The 25,615-nt window shown below is 49.9% G+C and overlaps 1 protein-coding gene across 6 annotated transcripts in view; it reads left to right on the forward strand.

Moving 5' to 3' along the window:
- tdrd5 (tudor domain containing 5) overlaps positions 1-25,615 on the forward strand; it is a 34,687-nt gene continuing 9,072 nt past the window's right edge. Inside the window, exons 1-16 of one of the 6 annotated variants that reach the window (XM_046292731.1) lie at positions 40-80; positions 705-758; positions 1,006-1,243; positions 1,993-2,463; positions 2,556-2,764; positions 3,072-3,155; positions 3,968-4,024; positions 4,199-4,373; positions 4,696-4,862; positions 5,090-5,310; positions 5,595-5,804; positions 8,005-8,071; positions 8,432-8,632; positions 8,749-8,925; positions 22,295-22,390; positions 22,805-22,958. In XM_046292731.1, the coding sequence (XP_046148687.1) occupies positions 1,015-1,243; positions 1,993-2,463; positions 2,556-2,764; positions 3,072-3,155; positions 3,968-4,024; positions 4,199-4,373; positions 4,696-4,862; positions 5,090-5,310; positions 5,595-5,804; positions 8,005-8,071; positions 8,432-8,632; positions 8,749-8,925; positions 22,295-22,390; positions 22,805-22,939 (2,499 nt within the window). In that variant the 5' untranslated portion in view covers positions 40-80; positions 705-758; positions 1,006-1,014 and the 3' untranslated portion in view covers positions 22,940-22,958. Of the gene's footprint in view, positions 81-131; positions 149-485; positions 782-1,005; positions 1,244-1,992; positions 2,464-2,555; positions 2,765-3,071; positions 3,156-3,967; positions 4,025-4,198; positions 4,374-4,695; positions 4,863-5,089; positions 5,311-5,594; positions 5,805-8,004; positions 8,072-8,431; positions 8,633-8,748; positions 8,926-22,294; positions 22,391-22,804; positions 22,959-25,615 lie in introns of those variants that run through there. The other 5 variants (XM_046292748.1, XM_046292758.1, XM_046292739.1 and 2 more) reach the window with 5 other exon arrangements.

Genomic DNA, 25,615 nt, shown 5'->3' on the forward strand with positions numbered 1-25,615 from the left:
TGGAAGTGATTTTGTCTGTATTTGCTCGCCATACTTGCACGTACACGTGAGTGTTCGTGATTCGAGAAAATGTGTCTTAAGTGAGTAAACCATTCAATTTTCCTATTTTCCTTCCTTTGGAAGAAAACATGTGTTCTGAGACTACTAGGTGTGAATAAGCCAAATGCATTGAAAAAAATCGAAATTAATCTTTAAGTAGTAGTAGTTATCTTCTAACTGTATGGCTCGTGACGTGCTCTGATTTTGTCTCGCTAGTGTGGTGGAATGTATCTCTGGTCCAGCACGTTACTAACGCCCTGCACCAGAGCTAAGTGGAATGTATCTCTGGTCCAGCACGTTACTAACGCCCTGCACCAGAGCTAAGTGGAATGTATCTCTGGTCCAGCACGTTACTAACGCCCTGCACCAGAGCTAAATGTGGTCCAGCACGTTACTAACGCCCTATCTCTGGTCCAGCACGTTACTAACGCCCTGCACCAGAGCTAAGTGGAATGTATCTCTGGTCCAGCACGTTACTAACGCCCTGCACCAGAGCTAAGTGGAATGTATCTCTGGTCCAGCACGTTACTAACGCCCTGCACCAGAGCTAAGTGGAATGGAACACCGCTAACCACCTGTTTCAGCTGTGCTAATTGATGCTATTTGGACAATGTTGGCTACATGCTGTTAACGAATTGAATCCATGAATTTATCTGCACCTGCAGACTTCAGACGAGTACCGTGGAATAAATTGACAGGCTGATTGACATGTAGGAAAGGTTGGTCTTGACGAGTTGTTAGTGTAAGTTAGCTAAAATATGGAAACTGAATGCTTGTTGAAATAGGCTAGCTTTTTTTTGTGAGGAACCTACAGTACTTTGATGAAATACGTTTCACATTGTGACGGCTTGTAACAGTCGTTAGCCTAATTAGCTAGTTGGTCCAATGGGGGGTGGATTATTTGCACATTTCAGTGTTTATTTTTCAGAAAATGCATTAGTTAGCTAAACTGTAGCCTCTGTCAAGTCTCGCAGAATGACCCAGGAGCAGTTGCTTTCGAGCCTGAAGAAGGATGTGCGCTCCCTGCTCATCTCAGCCAAGCAGGGCCTGACCCCAGATCAGTTGAAGAGAGACTACATCAACATGCTGGGCCACCCCGTGCCCCTGAGGATCCTTGGCTTCCGCAACGTGCTGGACATGATCCGCGAGATGCCCGACGTGGTGCATATCCTCTATCTGGGAGATGGCAGCATAGTGCTGAAGGGTAAGTACTGAGTACTCGTCCCACTGTTGATTTGCTGACTGTTATGTCAAAGCAAGTTTGTTTTGTCTTTAACACGTGACATTACAGGCAGAATTGTTTTGGTACACAGCATGCTATAGTTTTCATATTTGTTGACAAGAGGTACATTTTGCCTCATGCTTGGGTATAGTATGCACAGTGTCAGGAGAGGAAGAATATACCAGAACACAGATATCAATTCAACTCCAGCATATCAACCCATCACTCCAGTGGCATACCGTATTTTGAAGGTAGTTTTCCGCAAGGTCTGAGCAAGGCTTTTTTGCAGGCTGAGAGAAAATATTTTACAGCAAATGTTCTGTAATTCTAAACATTTTTGCCAAGACTTATGACCAGTTCTGTACATATGCTATCTGGGAAGGAGGGGGGGGTGACCTCCAGGGGGCCCCAACCAACATTATTTGTTGATTTTTTTTTTTGGGGGGCGGGGGTCCCCAGAGCCTGTGGGCCCTCCTGCCTTGCAGGGGGGGGTCGGGGGGTCCCCAGAGCCTGTGGGCCCTCCTGCCTTGCAGGGGGGGGGGGGTCCCCAGAGCCTGTGGGCCCTCCTGCCTTGCAGGGGGGGGGGGGTCGGGGCGGGGGTCCCCAGAGCCTGTGGGCCCTCCTGCCTTGCAGGGGGGAGCGGGAGGTCCCCAGAGCCTGTGGGCCCTCCTGCCTTGCAGGGGGGGGTCTATTTTTTTCCACCAGTGCATCTTTTTTCCCCCATTCTGCAGCAGTGGCTGATGACGCCACCAGAGGCATAGTGGAGTTGGTGGCCAAGCAGCGCAGTGCCAAGAAGACCCCTGCTCAGCGTGGCTTCTTCTCGCCACGCTACCAGCATCACAACCCCATGGTCCTGCCGCGGCGTGGTCGTGCACCCCCGGCCCTGCCGGCTCAACTCCGGGCCCAGCTCCACCAGCTGCTCTCCCATGGGGCCGTGGGTTTATCGGAGCTGGAGACAGCCTTCGTCCGCCGCTTCGGCTTCCCTTTACGTGTCAACAACTACGGTTTCTATTCCATCGCCGAGATGCTGGCGGCGGCCGCCGACCTGGTGGCAGTCACACAAAGCAGGATGGGCTCCCAGCTGTCCCTCAGGGGGGCAGTGGTGGCATCACGGAGGACCGGACCTATAAAGCCGTTATTCCCATTGAAGCAGACGTTCCAAACTGTTCCTATCGTAAGGCAGATGACCCAGGCAAACTCAGGTTGGTTGGTCCCACAGTGAAAGCTATAACTCCATTTCAAGCATATAGTGTTGAATTTAATTGATTGCTGCTCATCTGTTTTATATATCCAGTCCCAGTAGAAAGACACACCATGGAGTCCAGTACTCCGAATCCAGTGTCCAATACTCAGAATCTTGTGGTACCAGCGCCACTCCCTGAGGCTGCAGTCCTTAACAGCCCAGAGGGGGACCAGGGCTCTCTGCCAATGGATTACACAACACCACAGCCTGAACCTGAACCCACGCAGGACGGACAACTGTTTCAGAAGTGTGTCATCAAGGTGTGTATAGTGCTGTCTGTAGCTCTGTGGTGTGTGTTCAGCCACGTAAAAATAGTTTCCCCCGTGATCTGGTTTTTGATTGGGTGGAAAGCCTGCCAACGTAACATTCAGATCTGCCAACATCAGGCTTACAACCAAGTTACTGTGCTGTATATTGGGTCTGTGCTTTTGCTGAAGCTTTAGAGGGCAAAAGTCCTGATTTTTAGAGAAGGGAATCTAATGTGCTTCTGAATAGCAGTAGTGAAAAGTAGAACAAATGCCTTGTAGCCCCTCCCCTTTGTCATGTTTTGCTTGTGTTGATTGGCAGCTGGAGGAGGAGCTTAGGCAGCGTATTCTGGAGAACGGGGAAGCGGGCACTGTCAGTCCAGAACTAAAGGCCAAGCTTCGGCAGGTCAGTCCACTGGTTGCATCCCAATGAGCACCCTATTCCCTTTATAGTACACTACTATTGACCAGGGCACATATAGTACACTACTATTGACCAGGGCACATATAGTACACTACTATTGACCAGGGCCAATTTTTACCAGGGTTCATATAGTACACTACTATTGACCAGGGCCCATTTTACCAGGGTTCATATAGTACACTACTATTGACCAGGGCCAATTTTTTACCAGGGTTCATATAGTACACTACTATTGACCAGGGCACATATAGTACACTACTATTGACCAGGGCCAATTTTTACCAGGGTTCATATAGTACACTACTATTGACCAGGGCACATATAGTACAATACTATTGACCAGGGCACATATAGTACACTACTATTGACCAGGGCCAATTTTTACCAGGGTTCATATAGTACACTACTATTGACCAGGGCCAATTTTTACCAGGGTTCATATAGTACACTACTATTGACCAGGGCCAATTTTTACCAGGGGTCATATAATACACTACTATTGACCAGGGCCAATTTTTACCAGGGTTCATATAGTACACTACTATTGACCAGGGCCAATTTTTACCAGGGGTCATATAATACACTACTATTGACCAGGGACAATTTTACCAGGGTTCATATAGTACACTACTATTGACCAGGGTCAATTTTACCAGGGTTCATATAATACACTACTATTGACCAGGGCACCATATAAGAAATAGGGTGCCATTTGGGACACATGCTGTCTTCACCTAAATACCAAATCCATCTAATGACAGTAGAGATTCTAACACGACGAACCTTCCATATAGGTTGTAGCCCAAAGCAGTGAGGGACTGTCCGTCCACGATCTCCCTGCAGAATTCAAGGTATTTTATACTGACAAATCAAATACATTTCCTTTGGAATGCCTACATACTAGCCAATGCCGAATGAAGACTAATCATTTTTGATTTTTTTTAAATCACCAAGTATTACTTCTTGTTAGTGTCTTGTATGTTGCTGTGACCTTTGTTGCCCTTATGACCCACGGTTGACCCCAGAGGGTGTTTGGGGAGGAGCTGCCGGTGGTCCAGAGTGGCTTCCTGAGTACCACGGAGATGGTGGGTGCCCTGAGCGACACGCTCTACCTGCGGCCCATGGCGGGTGACGAGGGCAACCACTGGGTGGTCATGGACATCCAGAATGCCCCTGGACACACAACGCCTCAACAACCAGGTCTGCTACACTCCTCTGGCTTTAACCTAGGATCAGATTACACCATTACCAATCCTCAAATGAACCATCAGGGGGGTAAACAAATATCAGACCTTAGATCATTGGTTAGAGGGAAATATCTGGTTCACACACACACCTATCCACTTTATTCCTAGCCATATGATAGTTCAGGACAATCACATTTTGATTACTAACTCATTGTTATAACCAAAAAGTAACTTTTGCTGCCCATTTAAGATTCAACAAAACAGGTATTTTTGGGTCTAAGTGTGTCATGACTGATCTCATTCAATATGTCACTTTGGTATTATTTGTGTGGTAGGAACGGCGGAGCCCGAAGGCCCCGTTGAGGGTGTCAAGGCTCTGAACCCGTCAGGTACGGGCTACTATTTCAGCTGTGAGGAGTCTCCCTGGGAGGGAGAGGGAGGCGAGACCAAGCCCAACTTGGAGGAAGACCTGGAGCTCCGCATCACCAAGACCTTCTACCAGGTGAGCTGGAGCCTGGGGAAAGGAAGGTCACAACGCTCAAAGTCCTGATAAAATACATTTAGTGTGTACGTGCTGGGCACAAATGAAAGCCTGCACCCATTGCTGCAGTTTAACAGACAGGAAAATCTGTCTCGCTATGGTCCATTATCTGTAGAATGTGTTTATGTATACTTGTTCACATGCATAAGAGTGTACACACATATTCTGTTTATGGCTGCTTCCCTCAGATGGTGGATATGTACGGCTCGTTGCCGGTGCGTTGTCGGCGTGGGGCGGTGATTCCCCCGGACGCCATGCGGGGCCAGAGGCTGAGGGCCCCCACGTGCAAGGGCCCTCGGGAGCTGGTGGCCGTGCTGGTGGAGCATGTGGAGTCTCCCTCGAACTTCTACATCCGCTTTGATGAGAGCCAAGAGGCCCGCGCCCTGGAGAACATGATGATTGAGATGAGGTGAACAACAGCCCTCTGCTGGACTGGAAGGATAGGGAGGAGAGGCTTCCCTGCCTCAGTGGCTGGGATTTGACATGTAGTCCAATTGGCTTATTTGGTATGAATGTGTAGTAACTGTTCATATCTAGTAGTCGTCCACTGTGTTACCCTCAACTAGCTCATGTGTTTTTAGGTCAATGCACATGAAAGAGTAGAGACTAGGGGTGTAAGCAACTGAATGCTATGTGGTGGTGCTCTCTTGTCCTCCCTCTATCCCACTTTCTCTTTCCCCTCCCTCCCTCCAGGAGCTGCTACACCTGTCCCGAGGTGTTGGAGCGTTACCGTCTGCCGGAGCGCTACGTGCGTACAGGCCAGGTGTGCTGCGTGGCGCCCCAGGGCATCTGGTTCTACCGCGTGGTGGTTCACCGTGTCGTCAACAACACCCATGCAGAGGTCTACTACGTGGACTTTGGAGACCTCACCACTGTCCAGAGGAGCAGCCTCAACTTCCTCAAGTAGGACTGTGATCAAATGACACCATATTTCCGATATACAGGGTTTGTAAGGTCATGAAAATCCTGGAAAAGTCATACAATTTTAAAATGATGTTTTCCAATCCTGGAAAAGTTTTGGGAATTAATCAAATCTGAAACGTTTTGGAAAAGTAATGGTAATTAATTTCAAAATGTCTGTTAATGTAATTTATTTAGGCACATTATCATATCAGCCAGGATCTTTAGTGTGTCTATGTTAGAGGGACAGTTGGACATTGCAGCAGCAGGTAGGCCTTTAGAATATGATGGAGAACAGACTAATAACTTGGTAGCCAATTCAAAACATATCTTGTACCCGCTCGGTAACTGTTAACCTATTATTAGCGTGTATTCATTTTTTCCTCATGTTCCAAAACACTTTCCAACGACAATTGCGAACAAGGACATAGAAAGTTAACCTTTTTGACGAAACAAACAATTCACGCTGTTGGATTAGTTGGGATTCGGGTCAATTGCGGTGAATCGAATCATGTGAATCGCAAACAGTCATTTTAGAAAAAAATATATCTAGCCTTTCTTTTGGATTATGTGGCTTCAAAACTAGTTTTGTAGATTCTTCCAGTTGATTTGGACATCCAATGTAGGGGACATTGCAACTCAATAGATGCTTGTCAGCCTGCTAAGTAAACACTTATTCTAAGTTAGCTAAGATGCATAGTGAAGTTACATTTCCTCAAGTCCATTTTTGGTCTGGTTGAATATAAAGATTTATAGCCTACCATTGCCATTTAATCTTTGATATATTGAATCAGCGAATGATTTCAAAAGGCATAATACGTATTTGATTGTTTGGTCAAAAGTCATTAAATTCCATCTGTCAAAATGTGTTTGAACCCTGTATATCGTGCACTACTATTGACCAGCCATTGGGGACAAATCCCCTGTCCACAACCAACCCCTTTCCCCTTGCCCGTGTCATAGATCTGAAAGGACTGGATCAAAATCAAATCTAGAGCCGGCTTTCTATTCCGCAACAAAGCCTTCTTCAGTCACGCCGCCAAGCTTACCCTAGTAAAACTGACTATCCTACCGATCATCGACTTCGGCGATGTCATCTACAAAATTGCTTCCAACACTCTACTCAGCAAACTGGATGCAGTTTATCACAGTGCCATCCGTTTTGTTACTAAAGCACCTTATACCACCCACCACTGCGACCTGTATGCTCTAGTTGGCTGGCCCTTGCTACATACTCGTCGCCAGACCCACTGGCTCCAGGTCATCTACAAGTCCATGCTAGGTAAAGCTCCGCCTTATCTCAGTTCACTGGTCACGATGGCAACACCCACCCGTAGCACGCGCTCCAGCAGGTGTATCTCACTGATCATCCCTAAAGCCAACACCTCATTTGGCCGCCTTTCGTTCCAGTTCTCTGCTGCCTGTGACTGGAACGAATTGCAAAAATCGCTGAAGTTGGAGACTTATCTCCCTCACCAACTTCAAACATCTGCTATCTGAGCAGCTAACCGATCGCTGCAGCTGTACATAGTCTATCGGTAAATAGCCCACCCATTTTCACCTACCTCATCACCATACTGTTTTTATTTATTTACTTTTCTTCTCTTTTGCACACCAATATCTCTACCTGTACATGACCATCTGATCATTTATCACTCCAGTGTTAATCTGCTAAATTGTAATTATTCGCCTACCTCATGCCTTTTGCACACAATTTTTTTTCTACTGCGTTATTGACTTGTTAATTGTTTACTCCATGTGTAACTCTGTCTGTTCACACTGCTATGCTTTATCTTGGCCAGGTCGCAGTTGCAAATGAGAACTTGTTCTCAACTAGCCTACCTGGTTAAATAAAGGTGAAATAAAAATAAATGTAAAAAACTGGATAGATCGTGTGTAATTTGGGACGTAGCCTGTGGTCATGTCCAGAACCCTAGACCCCTACTCCTTAGGCACTTGTCTAAGATCTTGTCTAGATCTGAGAGGACTGGCTAGGTAGTGCACTGAAAAGGGAATAGGGTGTCATTTGGGATGAAGACAATGTTTTCCTTTCTTTTGCCCACTAATCATCAGCTGTAGAACTGAGAAGGAAAGATATTGGAAGTGACTGTTTGTATCCCTAGTATCTGATGTCACCATGTGTTGATCAATGCGTTACTCTGTGCAAGGTGGTAACAGAGAGAGTTTTGTCTATCCCCCTCAGGTCTTGTTACTCAGAGCTCCCAGCACAAGCAGTCCCGTCATCGCTGGCTGGAATCAAGCCTTTCGGTGTAAGACCTTCTACGCGACTGTTTACACAATCTACCTTCTGTGGACACAGATTTATGAATTAAGTGTCTCGAGTATGATTACTGATTTAGGATCAGATCCCCCCCCACCCCGCTGTCCATATAATATCAAAGAAATCCTATATCAGTACTACTTCTCTGAGAGGCTTAATACATACAGTCTCTGGTCTGAGAAGTACTGAAACTCGCCCTCTTAATACATAGTCTCTGGTCTGAGAAGAACTGAAACTCGCCCTCTTAATACATACAGTCTCTGGTCTGAGAAGAACTGAAACCTGCCCTCTTAATACATAGTCTCTGGTCTGAGAAGAACTGAAACCCACCGTGTGTTTCTCCTCCCAGGGCAGCTGGAGTGCCAACGCCAAGACCTCCTTCCAGAAGCTATGTTGTGACCGTACCCTGGTGGCAGCCCTGCATGGCTACCACGCCGACTTCCTGCAGCTCTTTCTGTGCGACACACACACCGAGGAGGACGTGTACATCCACAGCGCCCTGCAGGCCCAGGGCCATGGGCTCTGCTGCGCACCCACAGTCAGCGCAGCGGTCAGTCACGTGCTGAACATACAAACCTATCAAATGTCAAGGCATTTCCCATTTAGTTATTCAATGATCCAATGCAATCTCCCATAACCTTCTCTTCATCCCATATGTCCTCTCAGTTGTGTAACCAGTTCAACCCAGTGAGCCTCTATCTGGGCGAAGGCGTGTTCGGCGAGGGAATGGAAATAGAGGACGAGGACCCCACCCTGGAGCCTTGCCACGAAGCCACCACCATCACTTTCCAGCACAACACCACCCAACCCCTGTCCAAGAGCTCCCCTTGCCCCACTCACACGGTACAGAGAGAGAGAGAGAGAAATATATATCAACAGAGAGAGAGTAGCAGCAGCCCCAGCGTTAGTATCAGCAGTAGTAGCAGTAGCCCCAGCGTTAGTAGTAGCAGCAGTAGTAGCAGTAGCCCCAGCGTTAGTAGTAGCAGCAGTAGTAGCAGTAGCCCCAGCGTTAGTAGTAGCAGCAGTAGTAGCAGTAGCCCCAGCGTTAGTAGTAGCAGCAGTAGTAGCAGCAGCCCCAGCGTTAGTAGCAGCAGTAGTAGCAGCAGCCCCAGCGTTAGTAGCAGCAGTAGTAGCAGCAGCCCCAGCGTTAGTAGCAGCAGTAGTAGCAGCAGCCCCAGCGTTAGTAGCAGCAGTAGTAGCAGCAGCCCCAGCGTTAGTAGCAGCAGTAGTAGCAGCAGCCCCAGCGTTAGTAGCAGCAGTAGTAGCAGCAGCCCCAGCGTTAGTAGCAGCAGTAGCAGCAGCCCCAGCGTTAGTAGCAGTAGTAGCAGCAGCCCCAGCGTTAGTAGCAGTAGTAGCAGCAGCCCCAGCGTTAGTAGCAGTAGTAGTAGCAGCCCCAGCGTTAGTAGTAGTAGCAGCAGCACCAGCGTTAGTAGTAGTAGTAGTTAGTAGTAGAAGTAGTAGTAGCAGCCCCAGCGTTAGTAGCAGCAGTAGTAGCAGCAGCCCCAGCGTTAGTAGCAGCAGTAGTAGCAGCAGCCCCAGCGTTAGTAGCAGCAGTAGTAGTAGCAGCCCCAGCGTTAGTAGCAGCAGTAGTAGTAGCAGCCCCAGCGTTAGTAGCAGCAGTAGTAGTAGCAGCCCCAGCTTTAGTAGCAGCAGTAGTAATAGTAGTAGTAGTAGCAGCCCCAGCTTTAGTAGCAGCAGTAGTAATAGTAGTAGTAGTAGCAGCCCCAGCGTTAGTAGCAGCAGTAGTAGTAGTAGCAGTAGTAGTAGCAGCCTCAGCGTTAGTAGTAGTAGCAGCAGTAGTAGTAGCAGCCCCAGCTTTAGTAGCAGCAGTGGTAGTAGCAGCCCCAGCTTTAGTAGCAGCAGTGGTAGTAGCAGCCCCAGCTTTAGTAGCAGCAGTGGTAGTAGCAGCCCCAGCTTTAGTAGCAGCAGTGGTAGTAGCAGCCCCAGCTTTAGTAGCAGCAGTAGTAGTAGCAGCCCCAGCTTTAGTAGCAGCAGTAGTAGCAGTAGTAGTAGCAGCCTCAGCGTTAGTAGTAGCAGCAGTAGTAGCAGTAGCAGTAGTAGTAGCAGCCCCAGCTTTAGTAGCAGCAGTGGTAGTAGCAGCCCCAGCTTTAGTAGCAGCAGTGGTAGTAGCAGCCCCAGCTTTAGTAGCAGCAGTGGTAGTAGCAGCCCCAGCGTTAGTAGCAGCAGTAGTAGTAGCAGCCCCAGCGTTAGTAGCAGCAGTAGTAGTAGCAGCCCCAGCTTTAGTAGCAGCAGTAGTAGTAGCAGCCCCAGCGTTAGTAGCAGCAGTGGTAGTAGCAGCCCCAGCTTTAGTAGCAGCAGTGGTAGTAGCAGCCCCAGCTTTAGTAGCAGCAGTGGTAGTAGCAGCCCCAGCTTTAGTAGCAGCAGTGGTAGTAGCAGCCCCAGCTTTAGTAGCAGCAGTGGTAGTAGCAGCCCCAGCTTTAGTAGCAGCAGTTTTAGTAGCAGCCCCAGCTTTAGTAGCAGCAGTAGTAGCAGCAGCCCCAGCGTTAGTAGTAGCAGCCCCAGCTTTAGTAGTAGTAGTAGCAGCCCCAGCTTTAGTAGTAGTAGTAGCAGCCCCAGCTTTAGTAGTAGTAGTAGCAGCCCCATCTTTAGTAGTAGTAGTAGTAGCAGCCCCAGCTTTAGTAGTAGTAGTAGTAGCAGCCCCAGCTTTAGTAGTAGTAGTAGTAGCAGCCCCAGCTTTAGTAGTAGTAGTAGTAGCAGCCCCAGCTTTAGTAGTAGTAGTAGTAGCAGCCCCAGCTTTAGTAGTAGTAGCAGCCCCAGCTTTAGTAGTAGTAGCAGCCCCAGCTTTAGTAGTAGTAGCAGCCCCAGCTTTAGTAGTAGTAGCAGCCCCAGCTTTAGTAGTAGTAGCAGCCCCAGCTTTAGTAGTAGTAGTAGTAGCAGCCCCAGCTTTAGTAGTAGTAGTAGTAGCAGCCCCAGCTTTAGTAGTAGTAGTAGTAGCAGCCCCAGCTTTAGTAGTAGTAGTAGTAGCAGCCCCAGCTTTAGTAGTAGTAGTAGTAGCAGCCCCAGCTTTAGTAGTAGTAGTAGTAGCAGCCCCAGCTTTAGTAGTAGTAGTAGTAGTAGCAGCCCCAGCTTTAGTAGTAGTAGTAGTAGTAGCAGCCCCAGCTTTAGTAGTAGTAGTAGTAGTAGCAGCCCCAGCTTTAGTAGTAGTAGTAGTAGTAGCAGCCCCAGCTTTAGTAGTAGTAGTAGTAGTAGTAGCCCCAGCTTTAGTAGTAGTAGTAGTAGCAGCCCCAGCTTTAGTAGTAGTAGTAGCAGCCCCAGCTTTAGTAGTAGTAGTAGCAGCCCCAGCTGTAGTAGTAGTAGCAGCCCCAGCTGTAGTAGTAGTAGTAGTAGCAGCCCCAGCTTTAGTTTAGTAGTAGTAGTAGTAGCAGCCCCAGCTTTAGTAGTAGTAGTAGTAGCAGCCCCAGCTTTAGTAGTAGTAGTAGTAGCAGCCCCAGCTTTAGTAGTAGTAGTAGTAGTAGTAGCCCCAGCTTTAGTAGTAGTAGTAGTAGTAGCAGCCCCAGCTTTAGTAGTAGTAGTAGTAGTAGCAGCCCCAGCTTTAGTAGTAGTAGCAGCCCCAGCTTTAGTAGTAGTAGTAGTAGCAGCCCCAGCTTTAGTAGTAGTAGTAGTCGCAGCCCCAGCTTTAGTAGTAGTAGTAGTCGCAGCCCCAGCTTTAGTAGTAGTAGTAGTAGCAGCCCCAGCTTTAGTAGTAGTAGTAGTAGCAGCCCCAGCTTTAGTAGTAGTAGTAGTAGTAGCAGCCCCAGCTTTAGTAGTAGTAGTAGTAGCAGCCCCAGCTTTAGTAGTAGTAGTAGTAGCAGCCCCAGCTTTAGTAGTAGTAGTAGTAGCAGCCCCAGCTTTAGTAGTAGTAGTAGTAGCAGCCCCAGCTTTAGTAGTAGTAGTAGTAGCAGCCCCAGCTTTAGTAGTAGTAGCAGCCCCAGCTTTAGTAGTAGTAGTAGTAGTAGTAGTAGTAGTAGCAGCCCCAGCTTTAGTAGTAGTAGCAGCCCCAGCTTTAGTAGTAGTAGTAGTAGTAGTAGTAGTAGTAGTAGCAGCCCCAGCTTTAGTAGTAGTAGTAGTAGTAGCAGCCTCAGCTTTAGTAGTAGTAGTAGCAGCCCCAGCTTTAGTAGCAGCAGTAGTAGTAGTAGCAGCCCCAGCTTTAGTAGTAGTAGTAGTAGCCCCAGCTTTAGTAGTAGTAGTAGCAGCCCCAGCTTTAGTAGCAGCAGTAGCAGCCCCAGCTTTAGTAGCAACAGTAGTAGTAGTAGTAGCCCCAGCTTTAGTAGCAGCAGTAGTAGTAGTAGTAGCCCCAGCTTTAGTAGCAGCAGTAGTAGTAGTAGCAGCCCCAGCTTTAGTAGCAGCAGTAGTAGCAGCCCCAGCTTTAGTAGCAGCAGTAGTAGCAGCCCCAGCTTTAGTAGTAGCAGTAAGTAGCAGCCCCAGCTTTAGTAGTAGCAGTAAGTAGCAGCCCCAGCTTTAGTAGTAGCAGTAAGTAGCAGCCCCAGCTTTAGTAGCAGCAGTAAGTAGCAGCCCCAGCTTTAGTAGCAGCAGTAAGTAGCAGCCCCAGCTTTAGTAGCAGCAGTAAGTAGCAGCCCCAGCTTTAGTAGCAGCAGTAAGTAGCAGCCCCAGCTTTAGTAGCAGCAGTAAGTAGCAGCCCCAGCTTTAGTAGCAGCAGTAAGTAGCAGCCCCAGCTTTAGTAGCAGCAGTAAGTAGCAGCCCCAGCTTTAGTAGCAGCAGTAAGTAGCAGCCCCAGCTTTAGTAGCAGCAGTAGTAGTAGTAGTAGCAGCCCCAGCTTTAGTAGCAGCAGTAGTAGTAGTAGTAGCAGCCCCAGCTTTAGTAGCAGCAGTAGTAGTAGTAGTAGCAGCCCCAGCTTTAGTAGCAGTAGTAGTAGCAGCAGTAGTAGTAGTAGCAGCCCCGGTTTAGTAGCTTTAGTTAGTAGCAGTAGTGGCAGCAGCCCCAGCGTTAGTAGCAGCAGCCCCAGCGTTAGTAGCAGCAGTAGTAGCAGCAGCCCCAGCGTTAGCAGCAGCAGTAGTAGTAGAAGCCCCAGCGTTAGCAGCAGCAGTAGTAGCAGCAGCCCCAGCGTTAGCAGCAGCAGCAGTAGTAGCAGCAGCCCCAGCGTTAGTAGTAGTAGCAGCAGCAGCAGTAGTAGCAGCAGCCCCAGCGTTAGTAGCAGCAGCCCCAGCGTTAGTAGCAGCAGTAGTAGCAGCAGCCCCAGCGTTAGTAGCAGCAGTAGTAGCAGCAGCCCCAGCGTTAGTAGCAGCAGTAGTAGCAGCAGCCCCAGCGTTAGTAGCAGCAGTAGTAGCAGCAGCCCCAGCGTTAGTAGCAGCAGTAGTAGCAGCAGCCCCAGCGTTAGTAGCAGCAGTAGTAGCAGCAGCCCCAGCGTTAGTAGCAGCAGTAGTAGCAGCAGCCCCAGCGTTAGTAGCAGCAGCCCCAGCGTTAGTAGCAGCAGTAGTAGCAGCAGCCCCAGCGTTAGTAGCAGCAGTAGTAGCAGCAGCCCCAGCGTTAGTAGCAGCAGTAGTAGCAGCAGCCCCAGCGTTAGTAGCAGCAGTAGTAGCAGCAGCCCCAGCGTTAGTAGCAGCAGTAGTAGCAGCAGCCCCAGCGTTAGTAGCAGCAGTAGTAGCAGTAGCCCCAGCAGTAGTAGCAGTAGCCCCAGCAGTAGTAGCAGTAGCCCCAGCAGTAGTAGCAGTAGCCCCAGCAGTAGTAGCAGTAGCCCCAGCGTAGTAGCAGTAGCCCCAGCAGTAGTAGCAGTAGCCCCAGCAGTAGTAGCAGTAGGCCCAGCAGTAGTAGCAGTAGCCCCAGCAGTAGTAGCAGTAGCCCCAGCGTTAGTAGCAGCAGTAGTAGCAACAGCCCCAGCATTAGTAGCAGCAGTAGTAGCAGTAATAGCAGCAGCCCCAGCGTTAGTAGCAGCAGTAGTAGCAGTAATAGCAGCAGCCCCAGCGTTAGTAGCAGCAGTAATAGCAGCAGCCCCAGCGTTAGTAGCAGCAGTAGTAGCAGCAGCCCCAGCGTTAGTAGCAGCAGTAGTAGCAGTAATAGCAGCAGCCCCAGCGTTAGTAGCAGCAGTAATAGCAGCAGCCCCAGCGTTAGTAGCAGCAGTAGTAGCAGCAGCCCCAGCATTAGTAGCAGCAGTAGTAGCAGCAGCCCCAGCATTAGTAGCAGCAGTAGTAGCAGCAGCCCCAGCGTTAGTAGCAGCAGTACTAGTAGCAGCAGCCCCAGCGTTAGTAGCAGCAGCAGCAGTAGCAGTAGCAGTAGTAGCCCCAGCAGTAGTAGCAGTAGCCCCAGCAGTAGTAGCAGTAGCCCCAGCAGTAGTAGCAGTAGCCCCAGCAGTAGTAGCAGCAGTCCCAGCATTAGTAGCAGCAGTAGTAGCAGCAGCCCCAGCATTAGTAGCAGCAGTAGTAGCAGTAATAGCAGCAGCCCCAGCGTTAGTAGCAGCAGCCCCAGCGTTAGTAGCAGCAGCAGTAGCAGTAGTAGCCCCAGCAGTAGTAGCAGTAGCCCCAGCAGTAGTAGCAGTAGCCCCAGCAGTAGTAGCAGTAGCCCCAGCAGTAGTAGCAGCAGTCCCAGCATTAGTAGCAGCAGTAGTAGCAGCAGCCCCAGCATTAGTAGCAGCAGTAGTAGCAGTAATAGCAGCAGCCCCAGCGTTAGTAGCAGCAGTAGTAGCAGTAATAGCAGCAGCCCCAGCGTTAGTAGCAGTAGTAGTAGCAGCAGCCCCAGCAGTAGTAGCAGCAGTAGTAGCAGCAGCCCCAGCGTTAGTAGCAGCAGTAGTAGCAGTAATAGCAGCAGCCCCAGCGTTAGTATCAGCAATAGTAGCAGTAATAGCAGCAGCCCCAGCGTTAGTAGCAGTAGCAGCAGCCCCAGCAGTAGTAGCAGCAGCCCCAGCAGTAGTAGCAGCAGCCCCAGCAGTAGTAGCAGCAGTAGTAGCAGCAGCCCCAGCGTTAGTAGCAGCAGTAGTAGCAGCAGCCCCAGCGTTAGTAGCAGCAGTAGTAGTAGCAGCCCCAGCGTTAGTAGCAGCAGTAGTAGCAGCAGCCCCAGCGTTAGTAGCAGCAGTAGTAGTAGCAGCCCCAGCGTTAGTAGCAGCAGTAGTAGCAGCAGCCCCAGCGTTAGTAGCAGCAGTAGTAGCAGCAGCCCCAGCGTTAGTAGCAGCAGTAGTAGTAGCAGCCCCAGCGTTAGTAGTAGTAGCAGCCCCAGCGTTAGTAGCAGCAGTAGTAGCAGCAGCCCCAGCGTTAGTAGCAGCAGTAGTAGCAGCAGCCCCAGCGTTAGTAGCAGCAGTAGTAGCAGCAGCCCCAGCGTTAGTAGCAGCAGTAGTAGCAGCAGCCCCAGCGTTAGTAGCAGCAGTAGTAGCAGCAGCCCCAGCGTTAGTAGCAGCAGTAGTAGCAGCAGCCCCAGCGTTAGTAGCAGCAGTAGTAGCAGCAGCCCCAGCGTTAGTAGCAGCAGTAGTAGTAGCAGCCCCAGCGTTAGTAGCAGCAGTAGTAGTAGCAGCCCCAGCGTTAGTAGCAGCAGTAGTAGCAGCAGCCCCAGCGTTAGTAGCAGCAGTAGTAGCAGCAGCCCCAGCGTTAGTAGCAGCAGTAGTAGCAGCAGCCCCAGCGTTAGTAGCAGCAGTAGTAGTAGCAGCCCCAGCGTTAGTAGCAGCAGTAGTAGTAGCAGCCCCAGCGTTAGTAGCAGCAGTAGTAGCAGCAGCCCCAGCGTTAGTAGCAGCAGTAGTAGTAGCAGCCCCAGCGTTAGTAGCAGCAGTAGTAGTAGCAGCCCCAGCGTTAGTAGCAGCAGTAGTAGCAGCAGCCCCAGCGTTAGTAGCAGCAGTAGTAGCAGCAGCCCCAGCGTTAGTAGCAGCAGTAGTAGCAGCAGCCCCAGCGTTAGTAGCAGCAGTAGTAGTAGCAGCCCCAGCGTTAGTAGCAGCAGTAGTAGCAGCAGTAGTAGCAGCAGCCCCAGCGTTAGTAGCAGCAGTAGTAGCAGCAGCCCCAGCGTTAGTAGTCAGTAGCGGCGGCCCCAGCGTTAGGAGCGGGGGAGGGAGAGAGAACCAAGGAGGCCCTTGAATCAGTTATAGAACCCATTGCCCTTTATGGTTGTCACCAACTAAGAATACACAAAATGGGACAAACACCAAATTGAGATTATGCAGAAATATCCTCTGTGTACAACGTAAAACACCAAATAATGAATGCAGAGCAGAATTAGGCCGATACCCGCTAATTATCGAAATCCAGAAAAGAGCCGTTCAATTCTACAACCACCTAAAAGGAAGCGATTCCCAAACCGTCCATAACAAAGCCATCACCTACAGAGAAATTACCCTGGAGAAGAGTCCCCTAAGCAAGCTGGTCCTGGGGCTCTATTCACAAACACAAACAGACCACACAGAGCCCCAGGACAGCAATGTACAGACCCAGTGAGCATAGCTTTGCTATTGAGAAAGGCCGCCGTAGGCAGACCCTCTGAAGGCTGTGTGCACACTGCCCACAAAATGAGTTGGAAACTGAGCTGCACTTCCTAACCTCCGGCCAAAATAATGACCATATTGGAGACACACATTTCCCTCAGATTACACAGACTGTAATGCGTCTGTGTGTAGCTGAGATGAGTCAGGCAGATATGAGTAATGAAAGCAATTTTACTCAAATACACTGCTCAAAAAAAATAAAGGGAACACTTAAACAACCCAATGTAACTCCAAGTCAATCACACTTCTGTGAAATCAAACTGTCCACTTAGGAAGCAACACTGATTGACAATACATTTCACATGCTGTTGTGCAAATGGAATAGACAACAGATGGAAATTATAGGCAATTAGCAAGACACCCCCAATAAAGGAGTGGTTCTGCAGGTGGGGACCACAGACCACTTCTCAGTTCCTATGCTTCCTGGCTGATGTTTTGGTTACTTTTGAATGCTGGCGGTGCTTTCACTCTAGTGGTAGCATGAGACGGAGTCTACAACCCACACACAAGTGGCTCAGGTAGTGCAGCTCATCCAGGATGGCACATCAATGCGAGCTGTGGCAAGAAGGTTTGCTCTGTCTGTCAGCGTAGTGTCCAGAGCATGGAGGCGCTACCAGGAGACAGGCCAGTACATCAGGAGATGTGGAGGAGGCCGTAGGAGGGCAACAACCCAGCAGAAGGACCGCTACCTCCACCTTTGTGCAAGGAGAAGCAGGAGGAGCACTGCCAGAGTTCTGAAAAATGACCTCCAGCAGGCCACAAATGTGCATGTGTTTGCTCAAACGGTCAGAAACAGACTCCGTGAGGGTGATATGAGGGCCTGATGTCCACAGGTGGGGGTTGTGCTTACAGCCCAACACCGTGCAGGACGTTTTTCATTTGCCAAAGAACACCAAGATTGTCAAATTCGCCACTGGCGCCCTGTGCTCTTCACAGATGAAAGCAGGTTCACACTGAGCACATGTGACAGACGTGACAGTCTGGAGATGCCGTGGAGAACGTTTATGCTGCCTGCAACATCCTCCAGAATGACCTGTTTGGCGGTGGGTCAGTCATGGTGTGGGGTGGGGTGGCATTTCTTTGGGGGGGCTGCACAGCCCTCCATGTGCTCGCGAGAGGTAGCCTGACTGCCATTAGGTACTGAGATGAGATCCTCAGACCCCTTGTGAGACCATATGCTGGTGCGGTTGGCCCTGGGTTCCTCCTAATGCAAGACAATGCTAGACCTCATGTGGCTGGAGTGTGTTAGCAGTTCCTGCAAGAGGAAGGCATTGATGCTATGGACTGTCCCGCCCGTTCCCCATACCTGAATCCAATTGAGCACATCTGGGACATCATGTCTCGCTCCATCCACCAATGCCACGTTGCACCACAGACTGTCCAGGAGTTGGTGGATGCTTTAGTCCAGGTCTGGGAGGAGATCCCTCAGGAGACCAACCGCCACCTCATCAGGAGCATGCCCAGGCGTTGTAGGGAGGTTATACAGGCACATGGAGGCCACACACACTACTGAGCTTCATTTTGACTTGTTTTATGGAATTTACATTAAAGTTGAATCAGCCTGTAGTGTGGTTTTCCACTTTAATTTTGAGTGTGACTCCAAATTTATCAACCCATGGAGGTCTGGATTTGATTTCCATTGATAATTTTTGTGATTTTGTTGTCAGCACATTCAACTATGTAAAGAAAAAAGGTATTTAATAAGAATATTTCATTCATTCAGATCTAGGATGTGTTATTTTAGTGTTCCCTTTATTTTTTTGAGCAGTGTATATCACAACACACGTTGTGTATTGCCACAAAGGCCACAAGCCCACAAATACGGACCACAATACAATAAACAATTACTCACAAACAAACATGGGGGAACAGAGGGTGAAATAATGATCAAGTAATTTCGGGATTGAAACCAGGTGTGTAAGACAAAGGCGAAACAAATGGAAAATTAAACGTGGATCAGCGATGGCTAAAAGGCCGGTAATGTTGACCGCCGAACGCCGCCCGAACAAGGAGCGGGACCGACTTCGGTGGAAGTCGTGACAGTACCCCCCCCGACTCCAGCAACGCACCGACACAGACTTAGGGACTTAGGGACGAGACGGTGGAACTCACGCAGCAACGAAAGGTCCAAGACGTCCTCCACCGGCACTCAGCATCTCCTCTGGACCGTACCCCTCCACGAGGTAATGAAGGCCCCTCACCCGACGCCTCGAGCCCAGGATGGCTCTAACAGCATACGCCGGGGCCTCCTCGATGTCCAGAGTGGGTGGAGGGACCTCCCGCACCTCAGACTCCTGGAGTGGACCTGCCACCACCGGCCTGAGGAGAGAAACATGGTGCAAGGGATTAATACGGTAATCTAAGGGAAGCTGTAACCTGTAACATACCTTGTTCAGTCTCCTTAGGACTTTGAATGGCCCCACAAACCGCGGACCCAGCTTCCGGCAGGGCAGGCGAAGAACGCCGCCCACTCCCCCGGCCGGTCCTGGCAGTTTGACCGCAGAAACCTTCCCACATCCTGGTTTACTCTCTCCACCTGCCCATTACTCTCGGGGTGAAAAACTGAGGTGAGGCTGCCCGAGAGCCCCAGACGTTCCATGAACACTCTCCAGACCCTGGACGTGAACTGGGGACCCTGATCACAGACTCTGTCCTCAGGCACCCCGTAGTTCCGGAAGACGTGAGTGAACAGTGCCTCCGCAGTCTGTAGGGCCGTAGGGAGACCGGGCAAAGGGAGGAGACGGCAGGACTTAGAAAGCCGATCCACAACGACCAGGATCGTGTTGTTGCCCTGTGAGGGAGGAAGATCCGTCAAGAAGTCCACCGTCAGGTGGAGCATGGCTCCTATCCCAGCCTTTGACGCGTCCACCTCCACTATACACGCCAAAGAGGGATCCGGATGAGCCAGCACGGGAGCCAAGGTAAACAGAGCCTTCAGGTGACCAAAAGCCCTGTCCGCCTCAGCCGACCACTGCAGTCGCACCGGTCCCCCCTTCAGCACTGAGGTAATGAGAGCCGCTACCTGACCAAAACCCCGGATAAACCTCCGGTAGTAGTTGGCAAACCCTAGAAACTGCTGCACTTCCTTAACAGTGGTGGGAGTCAGCCAATTACGCATGGCCTGAAGTGGAAATGCGGTACCCTAGGAAGGAGACGGACTGTAGGAAGAACCTTGACGTACAGGTCATGCTCCAACAGTCCACCAAGCACCCTGCGCAGCATGGACACATGCTCGGCGCGTATAGCAGAGTATATCAGAATGTTGTCGATATACACCACTACACCCTGCAGGTTCCTGTGCAGGTCCCAGAAAATCTCTTCAACAAAGGAATGTAAGACTGATGGAGCATTCATCAACCCGTACGGCATGACTGGGTACTCATAGTGCCCTGAGGTGGTACTAAATGCCGTCTTCCACTCGTCCCCCTCCAGGATACGCACCAGGTTGTATGCGCTCCTGAGATCCAAGTTTATGAAGAAGCCCGTCCCGTGCATTGACTTGATCGCACTGGCGATGAGAGGCAGTGGGTAGCTGTACCTCACTGTGATCTGATTGATCCCTCGATAGTTAATACACGGGCGCAGACCTCCATCCTTCTTCACAAAAAAAGAAACTCGAGGAGGCAGGTGAAGTGGAGGGCCAACTGTATCCCTGCCCCAGGGATTCGGAGACATATGTTTCCATAGCCGCCATCTCCTCCTGTGACAGAGGATACACATGACTCCTGGGAAGTGCTGCGTCTACCAGGAGATTTATCGCACAATCCCCCCGGCGATGGGGTGGTAATTTAGTCACCACCTTCTTGTAGAATGCGAGAGCCAAATCGGCATATTCTGAGGGGAAGCGCAGGGTGAAGACCTGGTCTGGACTTTCCACCATAGTTGCACCGACTGAAACTCCTATACACCTCCCTTATCACTCTCGTGGCCACCCCTTGAGAGCCCTATGTTTTCACAAAATAGTGGGATCATGACAGTCCAACCAGGGTAGGCCCAGCACCATGGGAAACGCAGAAGAATCAATAAGGAAGAGACTGATTCTCTCCTTGTGACCCTCCTGCGTAACCATGCTTAGTGGAGCGGTGGCCTCCCTAATCAGCCCTGACCCTAATGGTCGACTATCTAGGGCATGCACAGGGAAGGGTATATCCACAGGAACAAGGGGGATCCCTAAACTATGAGCAAATGAACGGTCAATAAAATTCCCAGCTGAGCCTGAATCTACGAGCGCCTTATGCTCGGAATGCAGGGAAAACTCAGGAAATTTAATAAACACATACATGTGAGCAACAGGGGCTCTGGGTGAGCCTGGTGCCGACTCACCTGGGGTGACACGATAGTGCCCTGCCTGCTGCCTCGACTCCCTGAGGAACCTCCCCAGCACCGACCAGCAGTGTGCCCTCTGTGGCCACAGATGGTGCAGGGAATGGCCCCTCCGGTCACCCTAAGCGCAGCACCTCCCAGCTTCATGGGCGTCGTAGCGGAGGAGCTGGGGGATGGAACTGACAGGCCCTGATCCGGACGTCCGCGGGCAGCCAGCAGGTTTTCCAGCCGGATGGACAGATCCACCAGCTGGTCCAACATGAGGGTGGTGTCTCGGCTGGCCAACAACCGACGAACGTCCTCGCGCAGACTGCACCGGTAGTGATTGATCAGGGCCCTGTCGTTCCATCCCACGCTGGTGGCCAGGGTCCGGAAGTCCCAAGCGAAATCCTGTGCGCTCCTCGTCCCCTGCTTCAGGTGGAACAGACGTTCACCCGCCGCTCGACCCTCAGGCTGGTGGTCGAAAACTGCCCGAAGCAGCGGGTGAACTTAGCGTAATTGTCCAACGCCGTTTCTCCTTCACTCCATACGGTGTTGGCCCACTCCAGGGCTTTGCCTGAGAGGCAGGTGATGAGGGCGGACACGCTCTTACGTCCCGAAGGAGCCGGGTGGATGGTCGCCAGGTAGCGCTGGAGTAGGAACCCCTGGCATCCGGCAGCCGTCCCATCATACTCCCTCGGGAGAGCGAGCCGAATCCCACTGGGACCGGGTGAAGGAGGGGTGGACAGTGTGGCCTGCTGTAGTGGGGCTGGTGGAGGTGCTGGACGACCTCCTCCTCTCTCGCAACGATCCATCGTCTGCAGCACCCGATCCATGGCATTGCCCAGACATTGCAATATGGTCGTGTGCTGCTGGACGCGCTCCTCTAGCACTCATACGTCTATTTCCCAAAGACAACCTCTGGATATGACGCTGAGCACGTGCACTCAACGGTCGACCATGGCGAGGCCTGTTCTGAGTGGAACCTGTTAAGTTAAACCACTGTACTCACTTTTGTTGCTAGCAGTTTAGACATTAATGGCTGTGTTGAGTTATTTTGAGGGGACAGCACATTTACATTGTTATACAAGCTGTACACTCACTAATTTACATTGTAGCAAAGTGTCATTTCATGAAAAGATATACTCAAATATTTACAAAAATGTGAGGGGTGTATTCACTTTTGATGTACTGTGTGTATATATCTCATCGTGTTGTATTAGCGACTTCTTCAAGGATGGGAGGGAAGAAGGATGCATTGTTAAGTAATGGGGTGGCAAGGTAGCCTAGTGGTTAGAGTGTTGGACTAGTAACCGAAAGGTTGCGAGTTCAAATCCCAGAGCTGACAAGGTACAAATCTGTTGTTCTGCCCCTGAACAGGCAGTTAACCCACTGTTCCTAGGCCGTCATTGAAAATAAGAATTTGTTCTTAACGGACTTGCTGAGTTAAATAAAGGTGTAAAAAAAAAAAAATCATCTTTAATTGGATGTGTGTTTTAGACCCCTAACCTCGTGGGTGGGAACAAAACCAAGGAAGATGAAGTTCTTCCTGACCTCCCAGCACTGGAGTTCATCGAGGTCAACTCTACAGCTCAGGTATGACCTTTGACCCCACAATTATCAGAACATAATTCTAGCATAGCCGAAAGAGGAAGCGAGACACCCCACTCACTCTTTTTTTTCCTGGTTCAATGAACTAAGTAGACCAGACCCAGCTGCTATCTCATTGATCACTATTGGAGACTCACCCAGTTAAGTAGACCGGAACTGACCATTTTTTTATCAATGTAAATGGCCTGAGTGAACTATCTTTGGTTCTAGAACATGGTGACGTTATAAGACCTTGTTATAATGTGTGTAATTAGAGTGGTCCTATATATGTGTGCTGTCTCTCCAACTCCTATGGTCAATCGTGATGAAACTGCTCTAACAGACCTGGAACGAGGCTAATGTAGAATGGAACTGGGATTACAAAAGGAATGATTTAAGGTTGTGTGTTTGTTTCTCCAGGGGGGCCTGAATGCCAACCCATTTGCAGCTCTGCAGAGTAAGGACCCGCTGCTTCTGTGCTGTAGTGACTGGGACCAGGGCTGGACACCCAACCCCTGCCCCAGAGGTGGTACAGCCCAAGGCAAACCTGGGTAACCATGGAGACACAGCTATGGTAAGGACAGAGGTCAGACTTTTGGCCTCAGAAAATACTGCATACTTTGTTTTAGGTTGTCAGACTGAAAAGAACAGTCCCAACTAGACTGTATTATATTCTACCTGAGGTCCAGTTGTTTGCGTCGTTATCTGGCAACCTGCCTAACACCACTAAGCAGCTGGTAAGAACTCATTTCTGACCTCCTGTTGTCGTGTTTGTTAGGCATTAGACCTCTGCCCCTGCACATCCTCCCCAGACGCACCGCCTCAATGCATATTTAATTGTTTGTTAATTGGAAGAAAATGAGAACAATTCCTCTCCCCAATGTTCTCATAAAAAGCCCTGTTTGTGCCAAATTCCTGCATGAAGAACAAAATAAAACACAAATTAAGAACTTTGAGAGAAGGCCGGGCGATATCGAGTGTTTTCGATATATTCAAGATTGTTTTACCGCGATGTGGAAAATGCCTGTATCGCAGGAATGGAGGTTCTGTTATAATGTAACTTTTTACAAATGCAGCATCTCACTGTTTCTTCTGTCAGCCCAACACGTGCACAGAGGTTATCCACCAATCAAAACCTTTCACAAGTTGTAACCACGCTGGAGAGGTGTAGTGGTGGTAAGAGTTCCACCAACATGGAAAGAGAGGAAGCCAGCTCAGCCTCTCGTGATGTTTTTTCAGTAATATGGAAGTGGTTCGGGTTAAGAGGTCTGATGTTCAGCAAACGAATGTCCTGTGCAAAATGTGTCGACAGACAATTGCTACGAAAAGCAGTAGTACAACCAACCTCTTCCATCGCCTGCAACTGAATCACAAGGTGGAATGGGAGGAAAGCGTGAGACTACGCAATGCCGATTCCAGTCGCCCAATTCCCAAAACGTCTGCTAAAAGACAAACTACCATACCTGCAACTTTTTCAAACGTAATCCCTTATGACAAGAGAAGTTTGAGGTGGAAGTTCGATCTATGGTCGAGCAGAATGTTAGAGCCATACCTAAGACAGTCCACTACATAAATCAACCCTGGATATGGCAACATGTCTGCCTCCAGACGTCTTACTTCCCTGATGATCATACGGGTGAAGTAATATCCCAGGGTCTCAGAGACTCTCTGGCATCGTGGAAGATGAGTGAAGACCGACAGGTGTACATGACAACTGACATCGGAGGCAACATGATAAAAGCATTGCACTTGAATATATAGACCCGCCTGCAGTGCTTTGGGCACAGGCTTCACCTCTCCATCGGTAAGTGTGATGTTGGATAATTAAAGTGCATTCAAAACAGTGATGTTCAGGCTAATGTGTTAGTAGTTGTCATTGTGCCAATCCAATAACAAACAGTGATGTTCAGGCCAGCTGTAGGCTAACGTGTTAGTAGTTGTGTCATTCTGCCAATCCAATAGCAAATAAACACAGGCTGTTTTAATTATATCAACAAATGAACTAAATTGATACATTTTCAATCAAAATGATTATATAAATTACATATTGAAATAGCTAGTGGTCAAACATTCATAAACAATAGAATAGACGTGTGGGTGTGTTTATTTGTGGTGTTCATTTATTTTGCACAAATATGCCTTGAAAATTATGTCTTGGCCTTTTTAAAATTTGTTTAGAGAGAAACAGGAAATGGAGAGATGTATCATCCAAACCTCTAAAGAAAAGTGATATTACTATTAGCCTGTATTCCCCAGCTCCTCCCTGTATTCCCCAGCTCCTCCCTGTATTCCCCAGCTCCTCCCTGTATTCCCCAGCTCCTCCCTGTTTTCCCCCAGCTCCTCCCTGTATTCCCCAGCTCCTCCCTGTATTCCCCAGCTCCTCCCTGTATTCCCCAGCTCCTCCCTGTATTCCCCAGCTCCTCCCTGTATTCCCCAGCTCCTCCCTGTTTCCCCAGCTCCTCCCTGTTTCCCCAGCTCCTCCCTGTATTCCCCAGCTCCTCCCTGTATTCCCCAGCTCCTCCCTGTATTCCCCAGCTCCTCCCTGTATTCCCCAGCTCCTCCCTGTATTCCCCAGCTCCTCTCTGTATTCCCCAGCTCCTCTCTGTATTCCCCAGCTCCTCTCTGTATTCCCCAGCTCCTCCCTGTATTCCCCCAGCTCCTCCCTGTATTCCCCCAGCTCCTCCCTGTATTCCCCAGCTCCTCCCTGTATTCCCCCAGCTCCTCCCTGTATTCTCCCAGCTCCTCCCTGTATTCTCCCAGCTCCTCCCTGTATTCTCCCAGCTCCTGCCTGTATTCCCCCAGCTCCTGCCTGTATTCCCCCAGCTCCTGCCTGTATTCCCCCAGCTCCTGCCTGTATTCCCCCAGCTCCTGCCTGTATTCCCCCAGCTCCTGCCTGTATTCCCCCAGCTCCTGCCTGTATTCCCCCAGCTCCTGCCTGTATTCCCCCAGCTCCTGCCTGTATTCCCCAGCTCCTCCTGTATTCCCCAGCTCCTGCCTGTATTCCCCCAGCTCCTGCCTGTATTCCCCCAGCTCCTGCCTGTATTTCCCCCAGCTCCTGCCTGTATTTCCCCCAGCTCCTCCCTGTTTTCCCCCAGCTCCTCCCTGTTTTCCCCCAGCTCCTCCCTGTTTTTGCCCCCAGCTCCTCCCTGTTTTCCCCCAGCTCCTCCCTGTTTTCCCCCAGCTCCTCCCTGTTTTCCCCCAGCTCCTCCCTGTTTTCCCCCAGCTCCTCCC

This window comes from Oncorhynchus gorbuscha, linkage group LG02, assembly GCF_021184085.1.
Source record: "Oncorhynchus gorbuscha isolate QuinsamMale2020 ecotype Even-year linkage group LG02, OgorEven_v1.0, whole genome shotgun sequence".
Taxonomy (NCBI): Eukaryota; Metazoa; Chordata; class Actinopteri; order Salmoniformes; family Salmonidae; genus Oncorhynchus; species Oncorhynchus gorbuscha.